Source organism: Carcharodon carcharias, chromosome 1, assembly GCF_017639515.1.
Source record: "Carcharodon carcharias isolate sCarCar2 chromosome 1, sCarCar2.pri, whole genome shotgun sequence".
In the NCBI taxonomy this organism is placed as follows: Eukaryota; Metazoa; Chordata; class Chondrichthyes; order Lamniformes; family Lamnidae; genus Carcharodon; species Carcharodon carcharias.
The window spans coordinates 21474483-21497303 of NC_054467.1; the positions used below are offsets into that span (position 1 = coordinate 21474483).

Consider the following 22821-nt stretch of genomic DNA (forward strand, 5'->3'; position numbering starts at 1 on the left):
GAAACAGCTATCCTGATAATGCCTTTAATTGGCCTGTACACGACAGTGTTAGAAAATATCATTCGCTTTGTTTCATGCTCGATACCATCCAGGACAAAGCATCCACTTGATTTGCACCCCATCCACCACCTTCAACACCCATTCCTTCCACAGTGACACACAATAGGAGCAGTGGCTGCAAGATGCACTGCAGCAACTCACCAAGGCTCCTTCGACTGCACAATCCAAACTTGTGGCCTCTATCACCTAGAAAGACAAGGGCAGCAGATGCATGGGAACACCACCGCCTGCAAGTTCCCCACCAAGCCATACACTATCCTGACTTGGAACCATATTCCTTCACAGTCACTGGGTCAAAATCCTGGAAGTCCCTCTCTAACAGCACTGTGAGTGTACCTGTACCACATGGACTCCAGCAGTTCAAGAAGGTAGCTCAACACCAACTTCTCGAGGTCAATTAGGGATGGGCGATACAAATGCTGGCCTAGCCAGTGGTGCCTACATCCTGTCAAAAGTGTTTTTTTTAATAAATGCTACATCACTGAAATTTTCAAAACTCGTTTATTGGAAATAAAAACTGTTTGCAACACTTGTGAGGTCAACATCTTTCAGAAAATAACAATCTACTTAAAGCAGTTGTAATTTGCTGGAATAGTGTGGGGATCAGTTAGCTTAGATGGCTAGAGTGAAGTGCAGAGTGATGCTCACAGTGCAGATTCAATCTCCGCATCAACTATTGTAGTTCATGGAGGCCTGCCTTCTTGCCTTACCCCATGCTTGATGTGAAGTAGTGCTTCTCAAGCTATATATCCATTTGTCTCTCTTTCTCTCTCTCTGAGAAAGATAAGTATGCTCCCGCATGGACTATGGCAAATTACCTTACCTCAGTAACTGTAAATACTTACCATGGTACTAAACCCATAATGGAAATTGCAACATCACAAAATATATTTTTATTATCAAATACTATTTTACTGTCAGCATCAAGAGAGTGGTAAAAGGTATAATATTCAAAGTTCCACCAGTAGTTTTTAAACTCAATTAGAATTATAATTGTACTGTTCCAAATTTGAGTCATTTTCTTTATCAATTAGAAAGCAAATGTTTTGAAAGATTATAAGAATGTTGCTAATCATACTATGAGACTTTGATGCTGACTCATTTAATGAAGTCAAACAAACTAGTGATAGGTCATTTTCCTAAATATAGACCATTACAGCCACTACTCACACATAATTTTTTGATTAGTTACGGAGTTGATGCCTGTTTTCATGCCAATTAATTCTTGTAAAAGACCCCACCACAATGACCTGATGCATTTATATAGTGCCTATAACTTAGTAAAACGTCCTAAGGTGCTTCATAGGAGCATTCTCAAACAAACTTGGACACTTAACCAATTAGGAGATAGGCAGAGACGTAGGCTTAAGGAGATTGTTAAAGGAGGATTAGAGATGAAGAGGCTGAGGTTCAAAGAGGGAATTCCAGAATTCAGTACCTAGGTAGCTGAAGGCACAGCCAGCAATGGTGGAACAACTAAAATCAGGGATGTGCAAGAGACTGGAATTGGAGGAGTGCAAGGATCTTGGAGGGTTGTAGGGCTGAAGGAATTTACAGAGATAGGGATGAGCTAACCACTGAACCACTCCAGACATGGTATCACTCAACCATCACTAAAACATATCATTTGGTCATTATTATTTGCTGTTTGTAGGACCTGTAGGTGTGAAAATTGGCTGCCACATTCCCTACACTATAACAGCTGTTACACGACAGAAAAAACACTTAACTGGCTTTGAAATGCATTTGAACAGCTTGACATTGTGAAAGTTCTTTCTTTCATGTAATTCAGCATTTCTCCTGAGGGGAAGTGGGTGGAATATTATTTTCTGCAGGTGTCTACAGTCTCCCACAAAGACTAGGATATTCATTGAAAAAAAGGAGCCTAACAAGGCTTCAGTCGCAAGTATTACTTTCTGTAACTATGAGACCCAGGTGCCTACAGCTCTGTTCAACAACAGCCAGCATCTGTGCATTTTTCAAAGCTAATTCTTTTAATTGAAATCTTGAGTTCTTTTCCCCAACATTCTGTGTATGCCTTTTCATCAGCTTTGCATTGTGCCAAAATGAATTCATCCATATACTCACATCCTGCCTAACTGAAGACATGGCACTGGATAGGAATGATTCTCCGATGGACACTATAGGTTTCAGTGGCAATCATGTCTTACTTTTTCACTTGATTGGCAAAGCCTGCAATGTGGAGGGCAGCTGTGTTCAGGAGATTGCGTCCATGGTTCACCCTGCGCTGTATCCTGTTCGCTAGGTTTTTTCTATGAGCCAAGCCCTCGTCGAGTATTTTCCTCTGGAAGGCTAGTTGCTGGTCCATCAGTTTCTCCAACTGAAACTGGAAAAGAGCACGAGATTCAGACCAACCTGTGTTATCGTTAAAAATAAACACCTTGTGAAAATTTTAATTTAACCATTAAAATAGAAGCAAAACACTGTAGATGCTGGAGACCCTGAAATAAAAAAAACTCAGCACGTCTGGCAGCATCTGTGGTGAGACAAACAGGGTTAACAATTTAAGTCTTCTGAAGAAGAGTCATACTGGACTCAAAACGTTAACTCTGTTTCTCTTTCCACAGATGCTGCCAGACCTGCTGAGTTCTCCCTGCACTTACTGTTTAAATGTTACCGTGGGCAAAATTCTTACCTCGTTCGGCGGGCTTGGTGGGGGAGGTCGGGAAGCCAATCGCCCCCCCGCAATCGGGGCTGGAAAGCAATTGCACATTAGTGGGCCGATTAAGGCTGGCCCAGCATGAAACGCCAGCGGCAGCGCTCAGCTCTACCTGTGCAGGGCGGGGGACAAGAGAGGCGAGCGCGAGTTTCACGCATACGCACGAGTGCGCGCTTGATAATCTCCCTGAACCACAGAGCTGCCTCAGGGAGATGAAGAGTTTAAAAAAAATAATAATAAAGAAATGGAAACGTTATAATATATGTCCCCTCATTTGACTCTGTCACACGAGCAGGGATATGTTATTAATTAAATTTTAAATGTTATTTCTATTTGCTTTAGGAAACCTCATCCCGCCCGTGGATGAGGTTTGCTAAAAAGTCCAAAGGCCGCTTGGCCTTTTCGTCTGCCCACCAACCGTAAAGTTGGACGGGCAGCGAAAACTCTCTTTTATTTACCTTGTTAATTGCCTTTTACTTGTTGGCAGGCGTGCTGCCGACTCCGGCATGCGCCCACCGACTGACCGAAATATCGCGCGACTGTGCGTTGACGTCATCGGTACACTCACCTGACATCAACGCGCGTCAATTTGCGCTTGAGCGGGTGGGGCACGCGCCCACCGAGGTAAAAATTTTGCCCCATGTTTTTCAAGAGTTAAATGAAACCATTTAGAATTATGATATATATGTCAAAGGCCCCATTGTTTAATAATCTTGTTATGATTATTATGCATAAGCAATAGGCTCACTAAGTTTAAAATAATTTTCTCTTTCATAATGATTACAACTGCTCTGATCGCCGTCTAGATGAAGGCAATTTTCCCCCTGTCAAAAAGGCACATCTGTCACCACAATGCCACGGATCATATAGATTATGATTGATGAAACAAATGCTCATTGTTTGCATTAAACCATTCTCAAGTAGAACTGCAGACTCCAGAGCTGGGTCAACAAACTCTTCCACATTAATACTTGAATAAGAGGCCTGTTAGCTGCCTGGGAATCAACAAAGAGTCATGACAGTTAGTGTAACATCATGGCTGGCTTATTTTGTTTCGTTATCACTAACAAAACTAGGAATCACATAGGAATCAACATATATTCTGGCAACATCATTAGTGATATCATGGTTGATACAAAAAACAGGCATTTCTGACTTTGTTTACAAAAAGACAAATTGGAATTTCAGTTCCCATGTCCCACAGCAAAGAATAATTCTGGAGGTTCCCAACCTCACCTGCACACTAGGAAACAGTTCCATTTAACACCACAGTGTAATTCCTCAAGGGTCGAAATGGCCCTTTTTGACTTGAGTACAGGTTGATACTATCTCTGGTCTCTTTCCTCCTGTGTTCATTTTGTCAGCAATTCTACTGGAGGGCAAGTAAAAGCTCCTTCATCCCCTTTGCTGAATCTGAGCCAATGTAGACACAGGACTTTGGACACATTGGAAATGTTCAAACAGATGCTATAGAAAGCTGGGGTTCCGACATCTATGACTGTGTTCTGTCTTAATTCAGCAGGCTGGAGGATCAGTTGGACAATGGCCCAGTGAAGGGCTTTGAAGATTCCATTGCAGCCCTGTGGTCTGTGCCATGCTAAGCATGTGCCCAGCAATGTAAGGAGGGCAGGGCCAAGGGGCCTAACACTTCGAGCGATACAATCACAAAAGTGGGCAGCACGGGGGTGGAAACAACACTGATGTACAGCAAGAGTCAAAAATGATTTGAATTGAATTTCTACACTTGATCTATACTGAGGGAAATAAACACCTCACTGGAGGAGGCAGCTCCGTAAATATCCCCATCCTCAACGATGGGGGAGCCCAGCACATCATTCCAAAAGAAAAAGCTGACGCTTTTGCAACAACCTTTCAGCCAGAAGTGCCGATTGGATGATCCATTTCAGCTCCTCCCGTGGTCCCCAGCATCATAGATTCCAGTCTTCAGCCAATTTGATTCACACCACGTGGTATCAAGAAATGGATGAAGACACTGGATATTGCAAAGGCTATGGGCCTTGACAATATTCCAGCAACAATAATGAAGACTTGTGCTCCAGAACTTGCTATGTCCCTAGCCAAACTGTTCCAATATGGCTCCAACACTGGCATCTACCTGGCAAAGAGGAAAACTGCCCAGGCAAGTACTGTCCACAAAACACAGGACAAATCTAACCCAGCCAATTACCGCCCCACCAGTCTACTCTTGTTCATCAGCAAAGTGATGGAAGGGGTCGATGACGGTACAATCAAGTGGCATTTATTCAGCAATAACCTGCTCACTGATGCTCAGTTTGAGTTCCGCCAGGGCTGCTCAGCTCCTGTCCTCATTACAGCCTTAGTCCAAACATAGACAAAAGGGTTGAACTCAAGAGGTGAGGTGAAAGTGACTACCCTTAACATCAAGGCAACATTTGACTTGGAGTGTGGTGTCAAGGAGCCCTAGCAAAACTGGAGTCAATGGGAATCAGAGGGAAAACTCTCCACTGGTTGGAGTCATACCTAGCACAAAAGGAAGGTGGTTGCGGTTGTTGGAGGTCAATCATCTCAGTCCCAGGACACCACTGCAGGAGTTCCTCAGGGTAGTGTCCATAGCCCAAACATCTTCAGCTGCTTCATCAATGTCCTCCCCTCCATCATAAGGTCAGAAGTGGGAATGTTTGCTGATGGACTGCACAACGTTCGGCACTATTCGCGACTCCTCAGACATTAAAGCAGCCCGTACCCATATGCAGCAAGACCTGGACAACATTCAAGCTTGGGCTGATAAGTGTCACACAAGTGCCAAACAATGACCGTCTCCAACAACAGAGAATCCAACTATTTTACCTTGACATTCAATGGCCTTACAATCGCTAAATCCCCCACTATCAACATCCTGTGGGTTATCAGTGACTAGAAACTGAACCGGACCAGCCATTTAAATACTGTGGCTACAAAAGCAGGTCGGAGACTAGGAATCCTGCTTCGAATAACTCACCTCCTGACTCCCCAAAGCCTGTCCACCATCTACAAGGCTAAAGTCAGGAGTGTGATGGAATACTCTCCACTTGCCTGGAAGAGTGTAGCTTCAACTGCACTCAAGGAGCTCAACACCATCCAGGATAAAGCAGCCCGCTTAATTAGCACACCATCCACCACCTTCAACATCCACTCCGTCCATCACTGACGTGCAGTAGCAGCAGTGTGTACCATTTATAAGATGCACTGCAGCAACTCACAAAGGCTCCTTCAACAGCACCTTCCAAACCCATGACCACTACCATCTAGAAGGACAAGGGCAGCAAGTAGATGGGAACACCACCACCTGCAAGTTCCCCTCCAAGCCACACACCATCCTGACTTGGAAATATTTTGCCATTCCTTCACTGTCGCTGGGTCAAAATCCTAGAACTCTCTCCCTAATAGCACTGTTGGTGTTCCTACACCACATGAAATGCAGCAGTTCGAGAAGGTGAGTTACCATCACTTTCAAAAGGGCAATTAGGGATGGGCAATAAAATACTGGCCAAGCCAGCAACACCCTCATCCCAAGAAAGAATGAATAAAAATGTGCACAGCACTACAAAACCAATCCCTGTGTGTGTTTCATCCAGTAAAAACAATACATGAGTTGGCTCTCTTTTCGAGCACCTTCCTTTGCCACATAATCATCCCAATGATGAACTAGTATCTTCTCAACCTAGTACCTTTTCTGCAGAATAATGCCTTAGTGGCACCTTTTTTTTTGTACCTGAATGTGCCAGTTTTCATGCAGAAGTTGGCTGGCTGACGTTGCAACAAATTCCTCCTGCCTGGTGACCTCCTTCAGCTGGCTAAAGATGATGGTTTGGAACACCTGCCTTAGGCGCACAACCAACTCCCTCTGGGCATTTCCAGAAGCTTCTTGTTGTGCCACCAAAAGCGAGTACTTTAGTCGTTTCTGCTCCAATGTGTGCAATTGTTCCAGATCCTTCCTGAACTGAGAGACAACCTGAACAAACAACAAAAATAAATCTTTAAATATACCATAAGACCATCACTTTAATACTCCCACAGCTTGCTTATCTATATGCATATTCTTTACTGATCTGTTCTTTATTTGATCCAAATTGATATTATAGAATCAAAGAAAAAACTAATATCAGCAGACAGCTGGTCCTTAATAGAAAGAGTACATACTTATGGAATACGAGGTGCATTGTGAGGCTCTAAATCACAGGCAGACCTCGCCGACCCATGGGAATCATAAAAAATATGAACTGAAAACTGCAGACAACATACGTTACTTTGCAATACCCACCAGCTGCATGTGTAGCCTCACAAAATTTACCCCAAAAAATATAGGGTAAAATAGACATGCATTCACACAGTAAATATTAGTATTGAAATATTAAGTAGCGAAGACAGGAAATTCTTTTGTTGACACTTTTCTACTGATCAAAGCCCTTCAACGCAACTTGGTGAAAATCTCTTTTAATGCTGTGTTTGTGCTCTATCTTTATTCTGTTTGGTGAAGTGTCAAAAAGTGCATCGTGATGCTGCCAATGAAAGTGAGGTCACATTCAAATTTTCGTAGATTTGGCTTCCCTGCAGTGCCAGTATAAAGGGAGGCCACACATAGTGTAAAGCGAATACTGGAAAACACAAGGGTCGATTGTGATTTTTTTTAACAATAGTATAAAACTGGCGCTAGCAAGTCAATAGCCTATTTTACATCTTTCTTGATTTTTGTTTTATTAAGTTAGCCTCCCATCTCATCAGTGCACTGTCACTGACTTATGGAACTATGAAATTATGCATCGAGACAGAGGGCCATTCAGCTTATTGTGCCTGTGCTGGCCCTTTGGAAGAGCTTCCTAATTAGTCCGACTTACACAACACCAACAAAAATACTGCAGGTGCTGGAAATCCGAAATAAAAACAAGAAGCTGTGGAAAAACTCAACAGGTCAGACAGCAGCTGCAGAGAGGAACAGTGTTAACGTTTCTGGTCGCGATGACCTCCCATCAGGACTAAAGAAACATTTTTACAAAACATTTTTCCAGCATGTTTTGTTTTGGTTGCAGTTAATCCTGCTCCTTTGGCCTTTCCACATAGCCACATAGCTAAATACTTATCCAGTTCCTTTTTGAAGGTCACTATTGAATTTGCTTCTAACGTCCTGTCACAGGCAGCTCATTCCAGATGATAATGAGTTGCTGCACAAAGGTTGTTTTCCTCACCTCAGGGTTGGTTCTTTTGCCATTTATCTTAAATCTATGCCCTCCCACCAACCCTTCTGCTAGAGTTTCTCCTCAATTACTCTATCAACATCTTTCATGGTTTTGATCTCTTCTATCAAGTCTCCTCTTAACCTTCTCTGTTCTAAGGAGAACAGCCCCAGTTTGTCCAGATTCTCCATGTAACTGAACTCCCAAATCCTGGTGCCATTCGAATATATCTTTACCGTCTCTAAGACCTTGAAGTCCTTCTGAAAGTGTGGTGCCCTGAATTGGATGCAATACACCATCTAGGGCCAATTATAAGTGTTTAGCACAACTTGTTTACTTTTGTACTTGATGGGCAGAGTCACCAGTACGGCTACAACACTGGCATCTACCCAGCTATGTGGAAAATTGCCCAGGTATATCCTGTACACAAAATGTAGGACAAATCCAACCCAGTCAATTACCGCCCCAACAGTCTACTCTCCATCATCAGTAAAGTAATGGAAGGAGTCATCAACAGCGCTATCAAGTGGCACTTGCTTAGTAATAACCTAATCATTAATGCCCAGTTTGGGTTCCGCCAGGGCCACTCAGCTCCTGACCTCATTACAGCCTTGGTTCAACATGGACAAAAGAGCTGAACTCCCGAGGTGAGGTGAGAGTGACTGCCCTTGACATCAAGGCAGCATTTGACCGAGTGTGACAAAACTGGAGTCAATGGGAATCAGGAGGAAAACTCTCTGCTGGTTGGAGTCATAGCTAGCGCAAAGGAAGATGGTTGTGGTTGTTGGAGGTGAATCATCTCAATTCCAGGACATCACTGCAGGAATTCCACAGGGTAGTGTCCTAGGCTCAGCCATCTTCAGCTGTTTCATCAATGATATCATAAGGTCTATCATAAGGTCAGAAGTGGGGATGTTCGCTGATGATTGCACAATGTTCAACACCATTCGCAACTCCTCAGATACTGAAGCAGTCCATGTCCAAACGCAGCAAGACCTGGACAATATCCAGACTTGGACTGACGAGTGGCAGGTAACATTCGCACCACACAAGTGTCAGGCAATGACCTTCTCCAATAAGAGAGAATCTAACCATCACTCCTTGACATTCAATGGCATTACCATCACTGAATCCCTCACTATCAACATCCTGGGGGGTTACCATTGATCAGAAACTGAACTGGACTAGCCATAAAAATACTGTAGCTACAAGAGCAGGTCAGAGGCTAGGAATCTTGTGACGAGTAACTTATCTCCTGAATCCCCAAAGCCTGTCCGCCATCTACAAGGCACAAGTCAGATGGAATACTCCCCACTTGCCCAGAAAGGGATGTCTACGGCACTCCTCAGATTGCAAGGCATGATGGAGGAGTCTGTCTGCCTTCATTCTGAGGTGATAGCACCAGCATGCCAACACACCGAGGCCAACACTGGTAGAATGGCAGCTCCAACAATACTCAAGAAGCTTGACACCAGCCAGCACAAAGCAACCCGCTTGATTGGCACCACATCCACAAACTTTCACTCCCTCCACCACCAACAGAGAATAGCGGCAGTGTGTACCATCTACTAGATGCACTACAGGAATTCACCAAAACTTCTTAGACAGCACCTTCCAAACCCATGACCACTACCATCTAGAAGGACAATGGCAGCAGACAGATGGGAACACCACCACCTGGAAGCTCCCCTCCAAGGCACTCACCATCCTGACTTGGAAATGTATCGGGGTTCCTTCACTGTTGCTGGGTCAAAATCCTGGAACTCCCTTCCTAACAGCACTGTGGGTGTACCTACACCACATGGATTGCAGCGGTTCAAGAAGGCAGCTCACCACCACCTTCTCAAGGGCAACTAAGGATGGGCAATAAACGCTGGCCCAGCCAGCGAAGCTCACATCCCATGAATGAATAATAAAAAAAAAGACCATGCCATGACTGATGTGTCCTGTTTCACAGGCCATTGCAATGCACTAATTATCTCCCCTCAGGCACATCTGGAATCAGCAGATGGAATCCACGGAGACCCGTGCCTCCAATCAAGCCCCCAAAAAATCTCTGAAGAGGAATCTGGAGGCACCCTCCTCAAAGTACCATCACAGCGCTCACCCACGCCCTCCACCAGCACAGAGTCACACATCTCGATGGGACCTAGCTTTAGAGTAGCCTTGGGGTCACAATCTGGTGAGCACATCACAATGTCTGATCCACAACTGGTGGTGGCAGGGTCTTCCCAGGTTTCTGGCACTCGGAGAACTGCTGGAGGCCAGAAATTTGCTGAGTCTGAGTCAGATGATGAGCCTCTGGATTCTTCATGTCACAGTTGCTTAAGCGGCAAAAGCAAGCTCAGGAACATCAGGAAGGGATGTTGCAGCACTCCTCAGATTGCAAGGCATGATGGAGGAGTCTGTCTGCCTTCATTCTGAGGTGATAGCACCGGCATGCCAATGCACTGAGGCCAACACTGGTAGGATGGCAGCTGCCATGGAGACCTTGGTCCAGGACCTCGCTCCTGCACTGCTGCGCGGGCTCAACTCCATTGCTGAAAACATAGTTGGCCTCCAACAGTGTGTACGTGAGAGGGCTGTGGGACAGGTCGATAACACTCCAGGTTCCCTTCTCCAAGGAGTCAGCCTGGGGCCCTCAGGCACCCATAGGGAGGAGAATCAGCAGGTGTACCCCCGGAGCCACCCACCCAGGTGACTCCTGGAGTGTCCGGCCCTTCCAAATCCCCTCTTCCTGTGCTCTCAGCTGCTCCAGCTCCACAGGCCGAGGAGGATGCCACTGCCACATAGCAGGACCCGAAAGCAGGCCGGGGCACTCAAGCTCTTGGCCCTTCAGAGGATGCCCACCATGGTCATCACAGATACAGCCTAGCAGTCAACATGCTGTCTCCAACGCTGCTGTGGGTGTCTGAGGAGCACCAAGATGTAGCGGCAGGGTTAGGAAGGTTAAAAAGATGTAGTTGCACAGCCTGGGCATGGGTGTTGATCACTTGTACATACTGATCACTATTGTCAATAAACTCCCAAGAATGTCACTCTGCCTATGGCTCCTTGTTCTGACGAGCAGTGTTCTTGTCATGAAGATGTGAAACCTTTCTGCACATGGTAAAGGCAGGTGCCTCAGTCCAGGGCCTCTTCCTGTGCTTTGTGCAGCCTTCAAACTAAAGTGATGGCCCAGCTTCACACTCCCTGGAAACATTACCGATGCCTGCACCTCGACGGTGCTTGTCATTGCTGCCAGAATGTTGTGGGCAGGCATCACAAAGTTCTCTCATTCTTTCGATGTGCTCTCAGCACTTTTGAGATGGGGCTGACCCCCATCTCTTCAGCATCTGTGACACTGATGCTGTGCTCCTGAAGGGCTCAGGTGCTGATGGCAGACAAAGGATCAGATGCTTTGAAAATTTCATGGCTGTGTCTCTATGCTATGAACCTGATCACAGAGCACAAGCGAGCTGCCCTCAGCCAGACATGAGTCAGACATTCTCAGAGGCAATATGAATATCTATGGAGTGTCCTCTCTGCATGTCATCATCATCCTCCTGCAATGGAGCAACTAATAGGGCCTTTACTGTGACTCCATGACAGGAGCATTATTACAGAGGGTATGCACGCTGCCATAAGCAAGACTGGAGTCAAACATTCATAGATGCAATGTGAGGATCTATGGTGTTTCCTCACTGTTTGTCGTCAAAATCCTTCACAAACCTAGCAGCTATGAGGGCCTCTCAAGCACACCTGCCTCGTCTGGCCAGTACAGTCTCATTCCCGTCATCGTTGCCTTTGAGGACCTCCTTTCCTCATCCCTGTCAGTGTCCTCCTGGTCAGAGGAGATCTCCAGCTCCTGCATCTCCTCAATCAGCTCCTCTCCTCGTTGCAGCATGAGGATGTAAAGGGTGCAGCTGACGTCAACAATGCAGGACTCCACCAGACCGGTCCAGGCACCGGAACCACAGTTTCAGCATCCCAATGGTTTGCCCCAACGTGTTGCAGCGTGAGCCTCATTATACCGTCGCTCTGCTGCAGTCTGAGGCCGCCGCATGGGTGTCATCAGCCACATCCTCTGCAGGTAGCCCTTGTCCCTGAGGAGCCATCCCTGTAGCTTCTGTGGCCCCTGGAAGATTTCAGGATCTGTGACCAACTGAGAATGTAGGAATTGTGCACACTCCCTGGAAACCGTGCGCGGACCTGCAGGATGCATTTGTGGCGATCGCACACCAGCTGCGCATTCAGCGAATGGAATCCCTTGCGTGTTGTGACGGAGATCTGCACCTCGTGAGTGCAGTTGATGGCAAACTGCACCTGTGGGAAGTCCGAGATCTGGGCAAATCCAACTGATCGTGCACCCTGGCTGTCCTGGTCTCGGGTGAAATGCACAAAGCTGTGTGCCTTCATGAGGACCTCATGGATGCATTTGTGGGTAGAGGCTTGTGATATCCCACAGAGGGCACTTGTGGAGCCCTGAAAAGAGCTACTAGCATAGAAATTGAGCTCCGTGGTCACTTTCACGGCCACTGGCAGTGGATGCCCTCCATGTCCCTATGGCACCAAATCCTGCAGTAGATGTGACCGACCAGTTCCCTAGACATGCACAGTCTTCAGCAACACTGGTTCTTGGTCATTTGCAGGAATGAAAGGTGGCGTCTATAGACCCTGGGTATCGTTAGGCGCTGACCAGCGACAGCTCACTGTGGCTCTTGGGCGGCGTGTGTGGGAGCCCGAGCCGCCCCTTCTTCCTGAGGTTGCTGCTCCTCCCACTGCGCAGCCACGTGCCACTTTTGCTCTCTTCTCTGTCAGCTTCGTTCTCTGTACGCCATGAGGCATACAGGTAGGTCACCAGGCTCCACGATCCTGATGTACTCCTTCTGCAGTATGAAACAGAGAGAGAGAGGTGTGGGTTGGCTTGGGTGTTCTAAGAAACCTCTTGTTTAAGTCTGAAGGCCCCTTTACGCGCCATCACTTAGATGGCCAGAGATTAGTGCGCTGCATGGCTGCCTGAAACCCTACCTACCTCCGCCCCACTGGACTGCACGCTGTGCTCTCAGCTCAGGCATTCTCCTAACCTGCACTGCAAGGTTGCGCTGTTAGTTTGAACCATGGGGGAAACTGGTCCAAACCGGGATGATGACAATGCAAACGGTTGTGTGCGCCTTCACCAGTGACTGCTCCACAGCCAGTTTTAGCAAGGAGATTGTACTAACATGCCCAGTCATTCAATTGTTCTGCAGTCCACTAAAACGTTCATTACTTTCCAGTCTATGCCACAGGGGTGAAAAGCTCTGGAGCACTCGGTGGCTTTTTGATGCCTCTGCGTTGCTTGAGTGGGTACAGAAGCTAGAGGCCCGACTCCCATCATAACGATGTGGCTGTGCCTTAACTGCCTCAGCTGCAGAGGAATGGTCATTTTATATAACGTTTCCCTAATGCGTGGCCACTTCCCTTACCCAGCCCACCAACCCCGCACGTGCTTGTGTGCTACCTTCAAGAGCAGGGCAGCCCTTAACCCCCACCCCCCTGAAGTCACCTCAGCTGCAGGGCAGCCCTTGCCCGCCCACCACCCAATGCGCCTCAAGCTTGAAGTCCAATAAGCGGCCCAGGCGAGCGCTCTGCAACATTACCGTGTATCCACCTCTGAGTTCTCAACGTGCGGGCCGCCAAGTGCACGCCTTTTAAATGCTGTTGCGAAACACGTTGGCGTGCAATCAGGCCAATGTGGGTAGGTGATCCAGCTTGGTGGGGGGGGGGGGGTGGGTGGTGGAGGAGAGCAGTGGGGGAGGGGGCAATTCCAGCGGGCTGTGCTTATAATGATATGCAGATGTATTACAATGAGGTGCCTGATGTCCGAGGGTGGGAAACGCGGCCCGCCATTGGCGGGTGGAGTGGATGATCGCAAACTGGTTTCACGACATCATGGCCTTCTCGCCACATTGTTCGTTCATGGCACCAAACACATTCGACGCCAGTGAGCATGGAAAATCCCAGCCTGTCTCTATATAAAACCAAGGACCCCGGATGCTTTTCTTAACAGCCTGTTCGAATTGTCCTTGTCATAGTTGCCAATTTGTTCACTCCTTTACAAAATAATTGAAAGATGCCCACCATTTTAACAAAATGTAGAATTTAGCTTTGCATTCCCATGGATAATATTCGTGTACTACTCTTATTCAAATAATTAGTTTAAGGTTAATCGGAATAGACTTGCCCATCATTTAAATTGTAGAAACAGCCGGGAGATATGGTGACTAACAGTGGGGGATGAACTGCCCTGCTGCTACTTTTCTGCAGTGGCATCCTTTTGCATGCAACTTATTTATTAATGGACATGAAATTTAATTACAGGACACTTTTAATAATTGATGCTACATTATTAAATTTTTTCTTATTCATTCATGGGATGTGGGCTTCGCTGGCTGGGCCAGCATTTATTGCCCATCCTTAGTTGCCCTTGAGAAGGTGGTGGTGAGCTGCCTTCTTGAACTGCTGCAGTCCATGTGGTGTAGGTACACCCACAGGGCTGTTTGGAAAGGAGTTCCAGTATTTTGACCCAGCGATAGTGATGAAACGGCGATATATTTCCAAGTCAGGAAGGTGAGTGACTTGGAGGGGAACTTCCAGTTGGTGGTGTTCCCATCTATCTGCTGCCCTTGTCCTTCTAGATGGTAGTGGTCGTGGGTTTGGAAGGTGCTGTGGAAGAGGCCTTGGTGAATTCCTGCAGTGCATCTTGTAGATGGTACACACTGCTGTTACTGTGCATTGGTTGTGGAGGGAGTGAATGTCTGTGGATGTGGTGCCAATCAAGCGGGTTGCTTTGTCCTGGATGGTGTCAAGCTTCTTAAGTATTGTGGGAGCTGCACTCATCCAGGCAAGTGGGGAGTATTCCATCACACTCCTGATTTCAGCCTTGTAGATGATGGACAGGGGAGTCAGGAGGTGAGTTACTTGTCGCAGGATTCCTAGTCTCTGACCTGCTCTTGCAGCCACAGTATTTATATGGCTAGTCTTGTCCAGTCCAGTTCAGTTTCTGGTCAATGGTAACCCCCAGGATGTTGATAGTGGGGGGATTGTGATGGTAATGCCATTAAGCCTCAAGGGGCGATGGTTAGATCCTCTCTTGTTGAAGATGGTCATTGCCTGGCATTTGTGTGGCACGAATGTCATTTGTCAGCTCAAGCCTGGATCTTGTTCAGGTCTTACTGCTTTTGGACATAGACTGCTTCAGTCTCTGAGGAGTGGCAAATGGTGCTGAACATTGTGCAATCATCAGCGAACATCCCCACTTCTAACCTTATGATGGAAGGAACATCATTGATGAAGCAGCTGAAGATGGTTGGCCCTAGGACATTACCCTCAGGAACTCCTGCAATGATGTCCTGGAGCTGAGATGACTGACCTCCAAGAATCACAACCATCTTCCTTTGTGCTAGGTATGACTCCAACCAGTGGAGAGTTTTCCTCCTGATTCCCATTGACTCTAGTTTTTCTAGGGCTCCTTGATGCCACATTCGGTCAAATGCTGCCTTGATGTCAAGGGCAATCACTCTCACCTCACCTCGGGGGTTCAGCTCTTTTATCAATGTTTGAACCAAGGTTATAACGAGGTCAGGAACTGAGTGGCCCTGGCTAAACCCCCAGATTGAGCAGGTTATTGCTAACCAAGTGCACTTGATAGCACTGCTGATGATCCCTTCCATCACTTTACTGATGATCAAGGAGTAGACTGATGGGATGGTAATTGGCTGGGTTGGATTTGTCCTGTTGTGTGTGTACAGAACATACCTGGGCAATTTTCCACATGGCCGGGTAGATGCCAGTATTGTAGCTGTGCTGGAACAGCTTGGCTAGGGGCACGGCAAGTTCTGGAGCACGAGTCTTCAGTACTATTGACAAAAGATTTTCGGGGCCCATAATCTTTGCAGTGTCCAGTGCCTTCAGCTGTTTCTTGTTATCCCGTGGAGTGAATCAAATTGTCAAAGCCCCAGTGCATTACCCTGGGTCTCTGGGTTATTAGTCCAGTGACAGTACCACTGTGCCATCGCCTCCCCTCCACTGATTATTATAACACAAAATAAACTCTCCCAAAGACATTGCGGTAATAAGAGTAGAAGAATCATTTGTTTTCAAAAGAATCCTAAAAACAAAAGACACAAACTATCTCAGGTCTGTATGCATGATTAAAAGTAAAACTTTGCTGGAAAGAATTACTCCTTTCATGTACACTGAACATCTGCACAATCCTAACAAGCTAAACAACAAAACAGAGACACACACACACTCAGTTTGGTTATTTTAAACTTCAACTTCAATAAAGCTTTTTACTCTGTCAAACCAATCTGGCTATTTCCCTTCAAAGTCAGCTAGAAAGCCACTACTCATTCTAATCCACATCCACAAAGAGAATTATTACTTTCAGCGATGTGGGTTTGAACTAAGGTCAGAGAAAGAAAGCCAAAGTCTGCACAACTGATGGTCACAACATAATGTCTCAGTTCGGGCTGGCAAGATGCTTGGGGTGAGGGGAGAGATAGAGACTGGGAGGATGGGAACAATTGGAAAAGGGAGGCAATAGGTGGTGGGGGTGGGGGAGGGAAGTGGTGACTGGAAGAACCTCATGATTTTAACACAGACCAGGAAAAACACTCCTGCACATTCTGCATCCACATTCAGTTAGGTATTTTTCAAAAAAACTCAGATTTTTGATGGTGGCCTTTACCTGGTTCTCCTGTGCTAAGTTGGTTTCATTGAGCATGCAAGATGATGACAAGAAAGAGTCATGAGCTGCTAGGGACCACAGAAGGCTCATGCTCTATCGGTAAAACTTGCATAATATAAAGTGTAGTATTAGACCAGTGCTCTAGAATTTTATTTGATGTACTAAGAGCAGGCAAGAACTTTGGCTTTTCTCCAGAAAATTATTTTCAATAAAGATTTGAAGGAATATGTTTTGTTTATAGAAATGAAGACAACGTGTCATGATAAACCTAGCAACTACAGGCCGGTCAGTTTAACCTTGGTGGTGGAAAGCTTTTAGAAATGATAACAGTCACAAGAATAGATTACTTAAGGAAAGCAAGCACAGCCTTGCTAAAGGCAAATCGAATTTAACTAACTTGATTGAGTTTTTTGATGAGGTAACAGAGATGGCTGATGAGAGCATTGTGGTACATGGGCTTCCATAAGGCATTTGATAAATTGCCACATGTAATACGATGGTGTTTAATGGGGGGTGACAAGGGTCTCTAGCTGCAGAGCTGGTGAGAACCCCATGATGCCTCTTTAAGGAATGCCCGCCATATGAAGTGCCACTCAGGCACTGTACTGGGCAGTGGTAGGCTTTCCCTGGGGTTACGAGCTCCAGGGCTGGAGATCCTCTTAGCCAAGAGCTGCCAGCCAATCAGAGGCTGTCAGCTCTATTGAAAAGCAGGGCCAATGGGGAGGCGGTGGCTGCTGTCGTTCTGACAGCCACCCGAAGCCCAGTATCCTAGTATCGTCACTGGATCCCAGCAGGGTCATTAACAAGGGCAGGGGTGTGCCTCTCAGTGGGCCCTTCACCACTTCCTGATGCTGGGTCCCTTTATCAGGCACTGAATCCCTTTGAACGAGGGATACATCCCCGACCACAGGATCCCGCAAGCACCCCCACATAGGTTTTCTTCTCATGCTCCCCACATGACCGCTGGGTATTACGGGATGAGGCCCTTAAGTGGGCATTAATTGCTGTGTGTTTAGGATCTAGATGGCACTGCCTGAGGGTGTGATGGAGGCAGATACAATGTGGCTTTCAAAAGGGGATTGAATAAGCATCTGAAGAGAAAACACAGCAGGACTATGGGGAAACAGCGGGGAAGTGGGACTAGCTGAGTTGCTTTTTGCAGAGAGCTGGCACAAGCAAAATGGACTGAAAGGTCTCCTTACCATTTTATGGTAAGAAATTAGACAGGTTTGATGCCATTTTCTAATCCTATCTCTTTTTATTTCTTATGGGTATATGACATCTGAGAAGCTTTGTTGTAACTCCAAATTTTGAACCATCTTGACTTTCCTTTGTATGTATAGCAATCCTACTATAGCATGAGCCTCAGGGCCACTTGTTTTGGAACAAGGGGCTGTTCCCTGTGTCCAATTCATAACTGCAACCTCTAGCCCATCAGTTCTTCATGATTAACAGGATCAAATGTTTTTATGACAGCTCCTGTTATAACTTCCTCCAAAATATCAGCAACCACACCATCATGTTAGCCAGTTTGGAAAGGTAAAATGCAGACTTTTATGAGGCTAGCTCAAAATCATCATAGCTGTCAGCCACATACTTGCTCCCTCTATTGTTTTAAAAACATGGTAAATGTTGTGAAAGGCATGTTTCCAGTGGGGTGGGGGGGGTTGTGTGGGGGCAGAAGCTGATCGGGTCCAGGCCGCCATTTTACGTGGGCAGGCCAAGTAAACTTTTAAATACAAGTTTTTAAAAAATGTCCCCCACATGAGCTGAGACATGTTGAAGAATAAATGTGTAAATTTTTATTAGATTTTAAAACTCTTCATGAAACCTCATCCCGCCCGTGGATGAGGTTTCATGAAAAATGTGAAGGCCGCCTGGGCTCTTCACCGGCCCCCCCGCCAACCTTAAGGTTGGACAGTCAGCTCATTTAATTGAGTTAATTAGGTTTTAAATGGCCTTAATAGGCCTTTGACGGTTGCCAGCCGAACTGAAAACCTAAAAGACATGTGATGACGTCAGGACTCCTGCCCGATGTCACCGCGCATCATTTTACATGTTGGCGAGCAGGCCCCCCCCCCACCCCCTGCCCCCCGTTGCCAATGGGAAATTGCTGCCCACGATGAGAGCAACTTTTTGATTTTGCAATGAAATTCTGGAGGGACAGGTTCAAGGCTAAGGCCGGGGGCAGGACCTATCACGGGTGAGATGGAAAATTTTGCAAACCAGCAACAAGCCCATTGACTTTTGGCAGGAAAATCCCGGCCTAATGATCTAATGCATTACAGCACAGAAGGAGGCCATTCAGTCCATCAATTTATGCCAGCTTTCTGTAGAGCAGTCAGTCAGGTGCATTCCCCCGTTCTGTCCCTGTAAGCCTGCAGGCTTATTTCCCTCATGTGTCCATCCAATTTTCCTTTAAAATCATTTGATCACCTGCGCTTCCACTACTCTCATAGGCAACAAGTTCCAGGTCATTAGCACTTACAGCATACAAAAGTTCTTCCTTACACCTGCCTGCATCTCTTGCCCAAAACGTTAAATCAGTGTCCCTGAGTCCTTGTTCCCAGCTAATGGGAATTTCTCTGTTCCATTAGTCATGAGGTAGCTTCCTGGTTTGTTGTGTTGAAACTGCTCTATAATGCCAGTTGTTGCTGGGCCTACAATGTCTGGTATTACAAAAATAACTTCAAAAACAATCTACGTGGGCAAGCAAGTACTCTTCATATGTACTCTCCCAGCTCCATACCACTGTGTGGGCCCCCCATTATAACTTTTGTTTGTAGACTGCATACGTAAGTTAAGTACGTTCTACTTGTTTGCCTGCTCGTACAATAAACATACTTTTCAAAATGTGCATGCATTTCAATACATAGTGTTAGTATTCAACATAAACTCATAACTATTTTCTGTAACACTACCCTTCAAGATCATTCCACATACACCAAGGCCAGGATTTTCCCATCGGCGAGCGGAGGGGCGTGGTCCACTCACCGACGCATAAAATGACACACGGTGACATCGGATGGAACTGCCGTCACCACGCCCCATTTAAATTTTCAGGTAGGCGGGGGCTCAGCAAAATCAGCTGTGCTCCCGCCGACCTATCAATGGCCAATTGAGGCCATTGACAGAGTCATTAAAGTAATTAGTGGACCTGCCCGTCCAACCTTAAGGCTGGCGGACAGGCCAGGAGCCCTGGCAGGCATTAGAAAAAGCATGAAACCTCATCCACGGGTGGGATGAGGTTTCATGTAGGTTTTTAAAAATTTAATTAAAGTGTTTTCAAAAGTTATGGACATGTCCTAACTCATGTGACAATGTCACATGAGAGGACATGTCAGGGAATTTTTTTCTATTTTTAATATTTTTTAATGTATAGCCGATCTCCCTGAGGCAGCACTTAGCCTCAGGGAGATGAAAGCGCTCTTTCGTGCGCTTGCCTGAAAAAGTGCACTCTCGGCTGAGGGATTCCCCCACACAGAAAGCGCTCAGCACTTCCTTGCGGACATACCGCTGGGTGGGCCTTAATTGGCCTGCCCATGTAAAATGACGGTGCGCCCCCAATCAGGGGTGCCGATCGGAGGCGTACCTCCGCCTGCCCGCTCGTCAACTTCCTCTCCAGCGGGGGAGGGGGGAAAATTCTGCCGCAAATGGCACTGCAGTGACTCTTTATGCAAGTTACAAATGACATCCTATGAGGTTGTGACAAAGGTATGTTATGCTTCCTTGCCCTTCTCGACCTCTATGCATGCAGTTATGAACATTGTTGACCAAACCTTTCTCCTCCAACATCTCTCACCATCATTCAACTAAGTACAATTGCAATCACTTGGTGTCATTCTTATTTATCTAATTGTAGTTGGAGAAACACTTGCGATAGCTTCTCTTCCCACACCTGCTTTGTTACCTCTGGTATGCCCCAATGATCAATCCTTGGTCTCCTCATACTTCACCTCTATATGTTGTCTCTTGACGCCACCACCCAAAAACACAGCATCAGTTTTCGCATGTATTCTGACAATGCCCAGGTCACCGCCACATCTCTTGACACCTCCGCTGTCTCTGAATGATCAGACTGCTCTGCGGCATCCAGTACTGGATGTGCAGAAATTGCCTGCAATTAACTATTGGGAAGACCAAATCCGTTGTCCTTGGTCTCCCATATAAACTCTGTCCCTAGTCACTGGCACTTTCCCTCTCTCTGGCAACTGTCTTTGACTAAACCAGACAGTTGGTAACCTTGACCCAGAGATAAGCTTCTGACCATGTATTCATGCCAGCACTTTTCACAACCATTGGATGTCTCAAAATGCTTTACAGCCAAAAAAATAATTGTGAGGTGTAGTCCCTGCTGTAATGCAGGAAACACAGCAGCTAAGTTGTGCACAACAGATTCACACATAAAGGAATGCGATAATGATCAGGTGATCTGTTGATCTTGTGATGTTGGTTGAAGGATAAATGTTAACTCCCTTGCTCTTCTTCAAAATACTGGGATCTTTCACATCCACCGAGCAGGCAGAAGGAACATTGGTCTATGTCTTAACCAAAAGTTGGCACCTCCAACAGTGGAGCATACTTGTTCCAGTCAGCCTTGATTTTTGCATTTGATGTGGGCGTTGAACCTGCAACTTTAAGAGACAGATGCGAGAGTGCTACCAACTGAGCCATGGCTGGTAATCCCTTCCACGGCTTTGTCCCTCTCTAACTCCATAATCCCCCTCCAGTACACAATCCTCTGAGATATCTGTGCTTCTTTAATCTGCCCCTTTTGAGAATCCCAGATTTTAATCGTTCCACCAATGGTGGCTGTGCCTTCAACTGCCTGGGCCCTAAGCAGTGCTATCAAGCAGCACTTGCTTACGAATAACCTGCTCACTGACGCTCAGTTTGGGTTCCACCAGGGCCATTCAGCTCCAGACTTCATTACAGCCTTGGTTCAACATGGACAAAAGAGCTGAACTCCAGAGGTGAGGCGAGAGCGACTGCCCTTGACACTAAGGCAGCATTGGATCAAGTGCAGCATCAAGGAGCTCGAGCAAAACTGGGATCAATGGGAATCGGAGGAAACTCTCCACTGATTTTGTCATATGGAGTACAAAGGAAGATAGCTGTGGTTGTTGGAGGTCAATCATTTTAGTTCCAGGACATCACTGCAGGAGTTCCTCAGGGTAGTGTCCTCGGCCCAACCATCTTCCACTGCTTCATCAATGACCTTTCTTCCATCATTAGGTCAGAAGTGGGGATGTTCGCTGATGATTGCACAATGTCCAGCACCATTCGCGACTCCTCAGAGACTGAAGCAGTCCATGTCAAAAAGCAGCAAGATCTGCACAATATCCAGAATTGGGCTGACAAGTGGCAAGCAACATTTGTGCCACACAAGTGCCAGGCAGTGACTATGCCCAATAAGAGAGAACCATCACCCTTGACATTCAATGGCATTACCATCGCTAAATCCCCCACTATCAATATTCTGGGGGCTTTCCATTGACCAGAAACTGAACTGGATTAGCCAAATAAATACTGTGGCTACAACCGCAGGTCAGAGACTAGGAATCCGGCGGCGAGTAACTCACATCCTGACTCCCCAAAGCCTGTCCACCATCTACAAGGCACAAGTCAAGAGTGTGATGGAATACTGCCCACTTGGCTGGATGAGTGCAGCTCCAACAGCATTGACACCATCCAGGCCAAAGCAGCCCACCTGATTGGCATCCCATCCACAAACATTCACTCCCTTCACCACTGACGGACTGTAGCAGTAGTGTGCACCATCTACAAGATGCATTGCAGGAATTGACCAAGGGTCTATAGACAGCACCTTCCAAACCCATGACCACTACCATCTAGAAGGACAAGGGCAGCAGACATATGGGAACACCACCACCTGCAACACCACCATCCCCTCCAAGCCATACACCATTCTGACTTGGAAATGTATCACCGCTCCTTCACTATCGCTGGGTCAAATCCTGGAACTCCATCCCTTATATCACTGTGGATGTACCTACACCACATGGACTGTAGCAGTTCTAGAGGGCAGCTCACCAGCACTTTCTCAAGGGCATTTAGGGATGGGCACTAAATGCTGGCCTGGCCAGTGAAGCCCAGATCCCATGAACGACTTTTAAAAAAAGCTCTGGAATTCCCTCTCTACACTGCTGCACCTC

The 22821-nt window shown here is 46.5% G+C and overlaps 1 protein-coding gene across 1 annotated transcript in view; it reads right to left on the reverse strand.

Annotated features, from left to right (window-relative positions):
- The window catches only part of LOC121282709 (limbin-like), a 189155-nt gene that overhangs the window by 124713 nt on the left and 41621 nt on the right, over positions 1-22821 (reverse strand). Inside the window, exons 11-12 of the mRNA XM_041196490.1 lie at positions 6474-6713; positions 2232-2407 (exon numbers count right to left, since the gene is read on the reverse strand). Coding sequence (XP_041052424.1) covers positions 2232-2407; positions 6474-6713 — 416 coding nt within the window. The remainder of the gene's footprint in view (positions 1-2231; positions 2408-6473; positions 6714-22821) is intronic.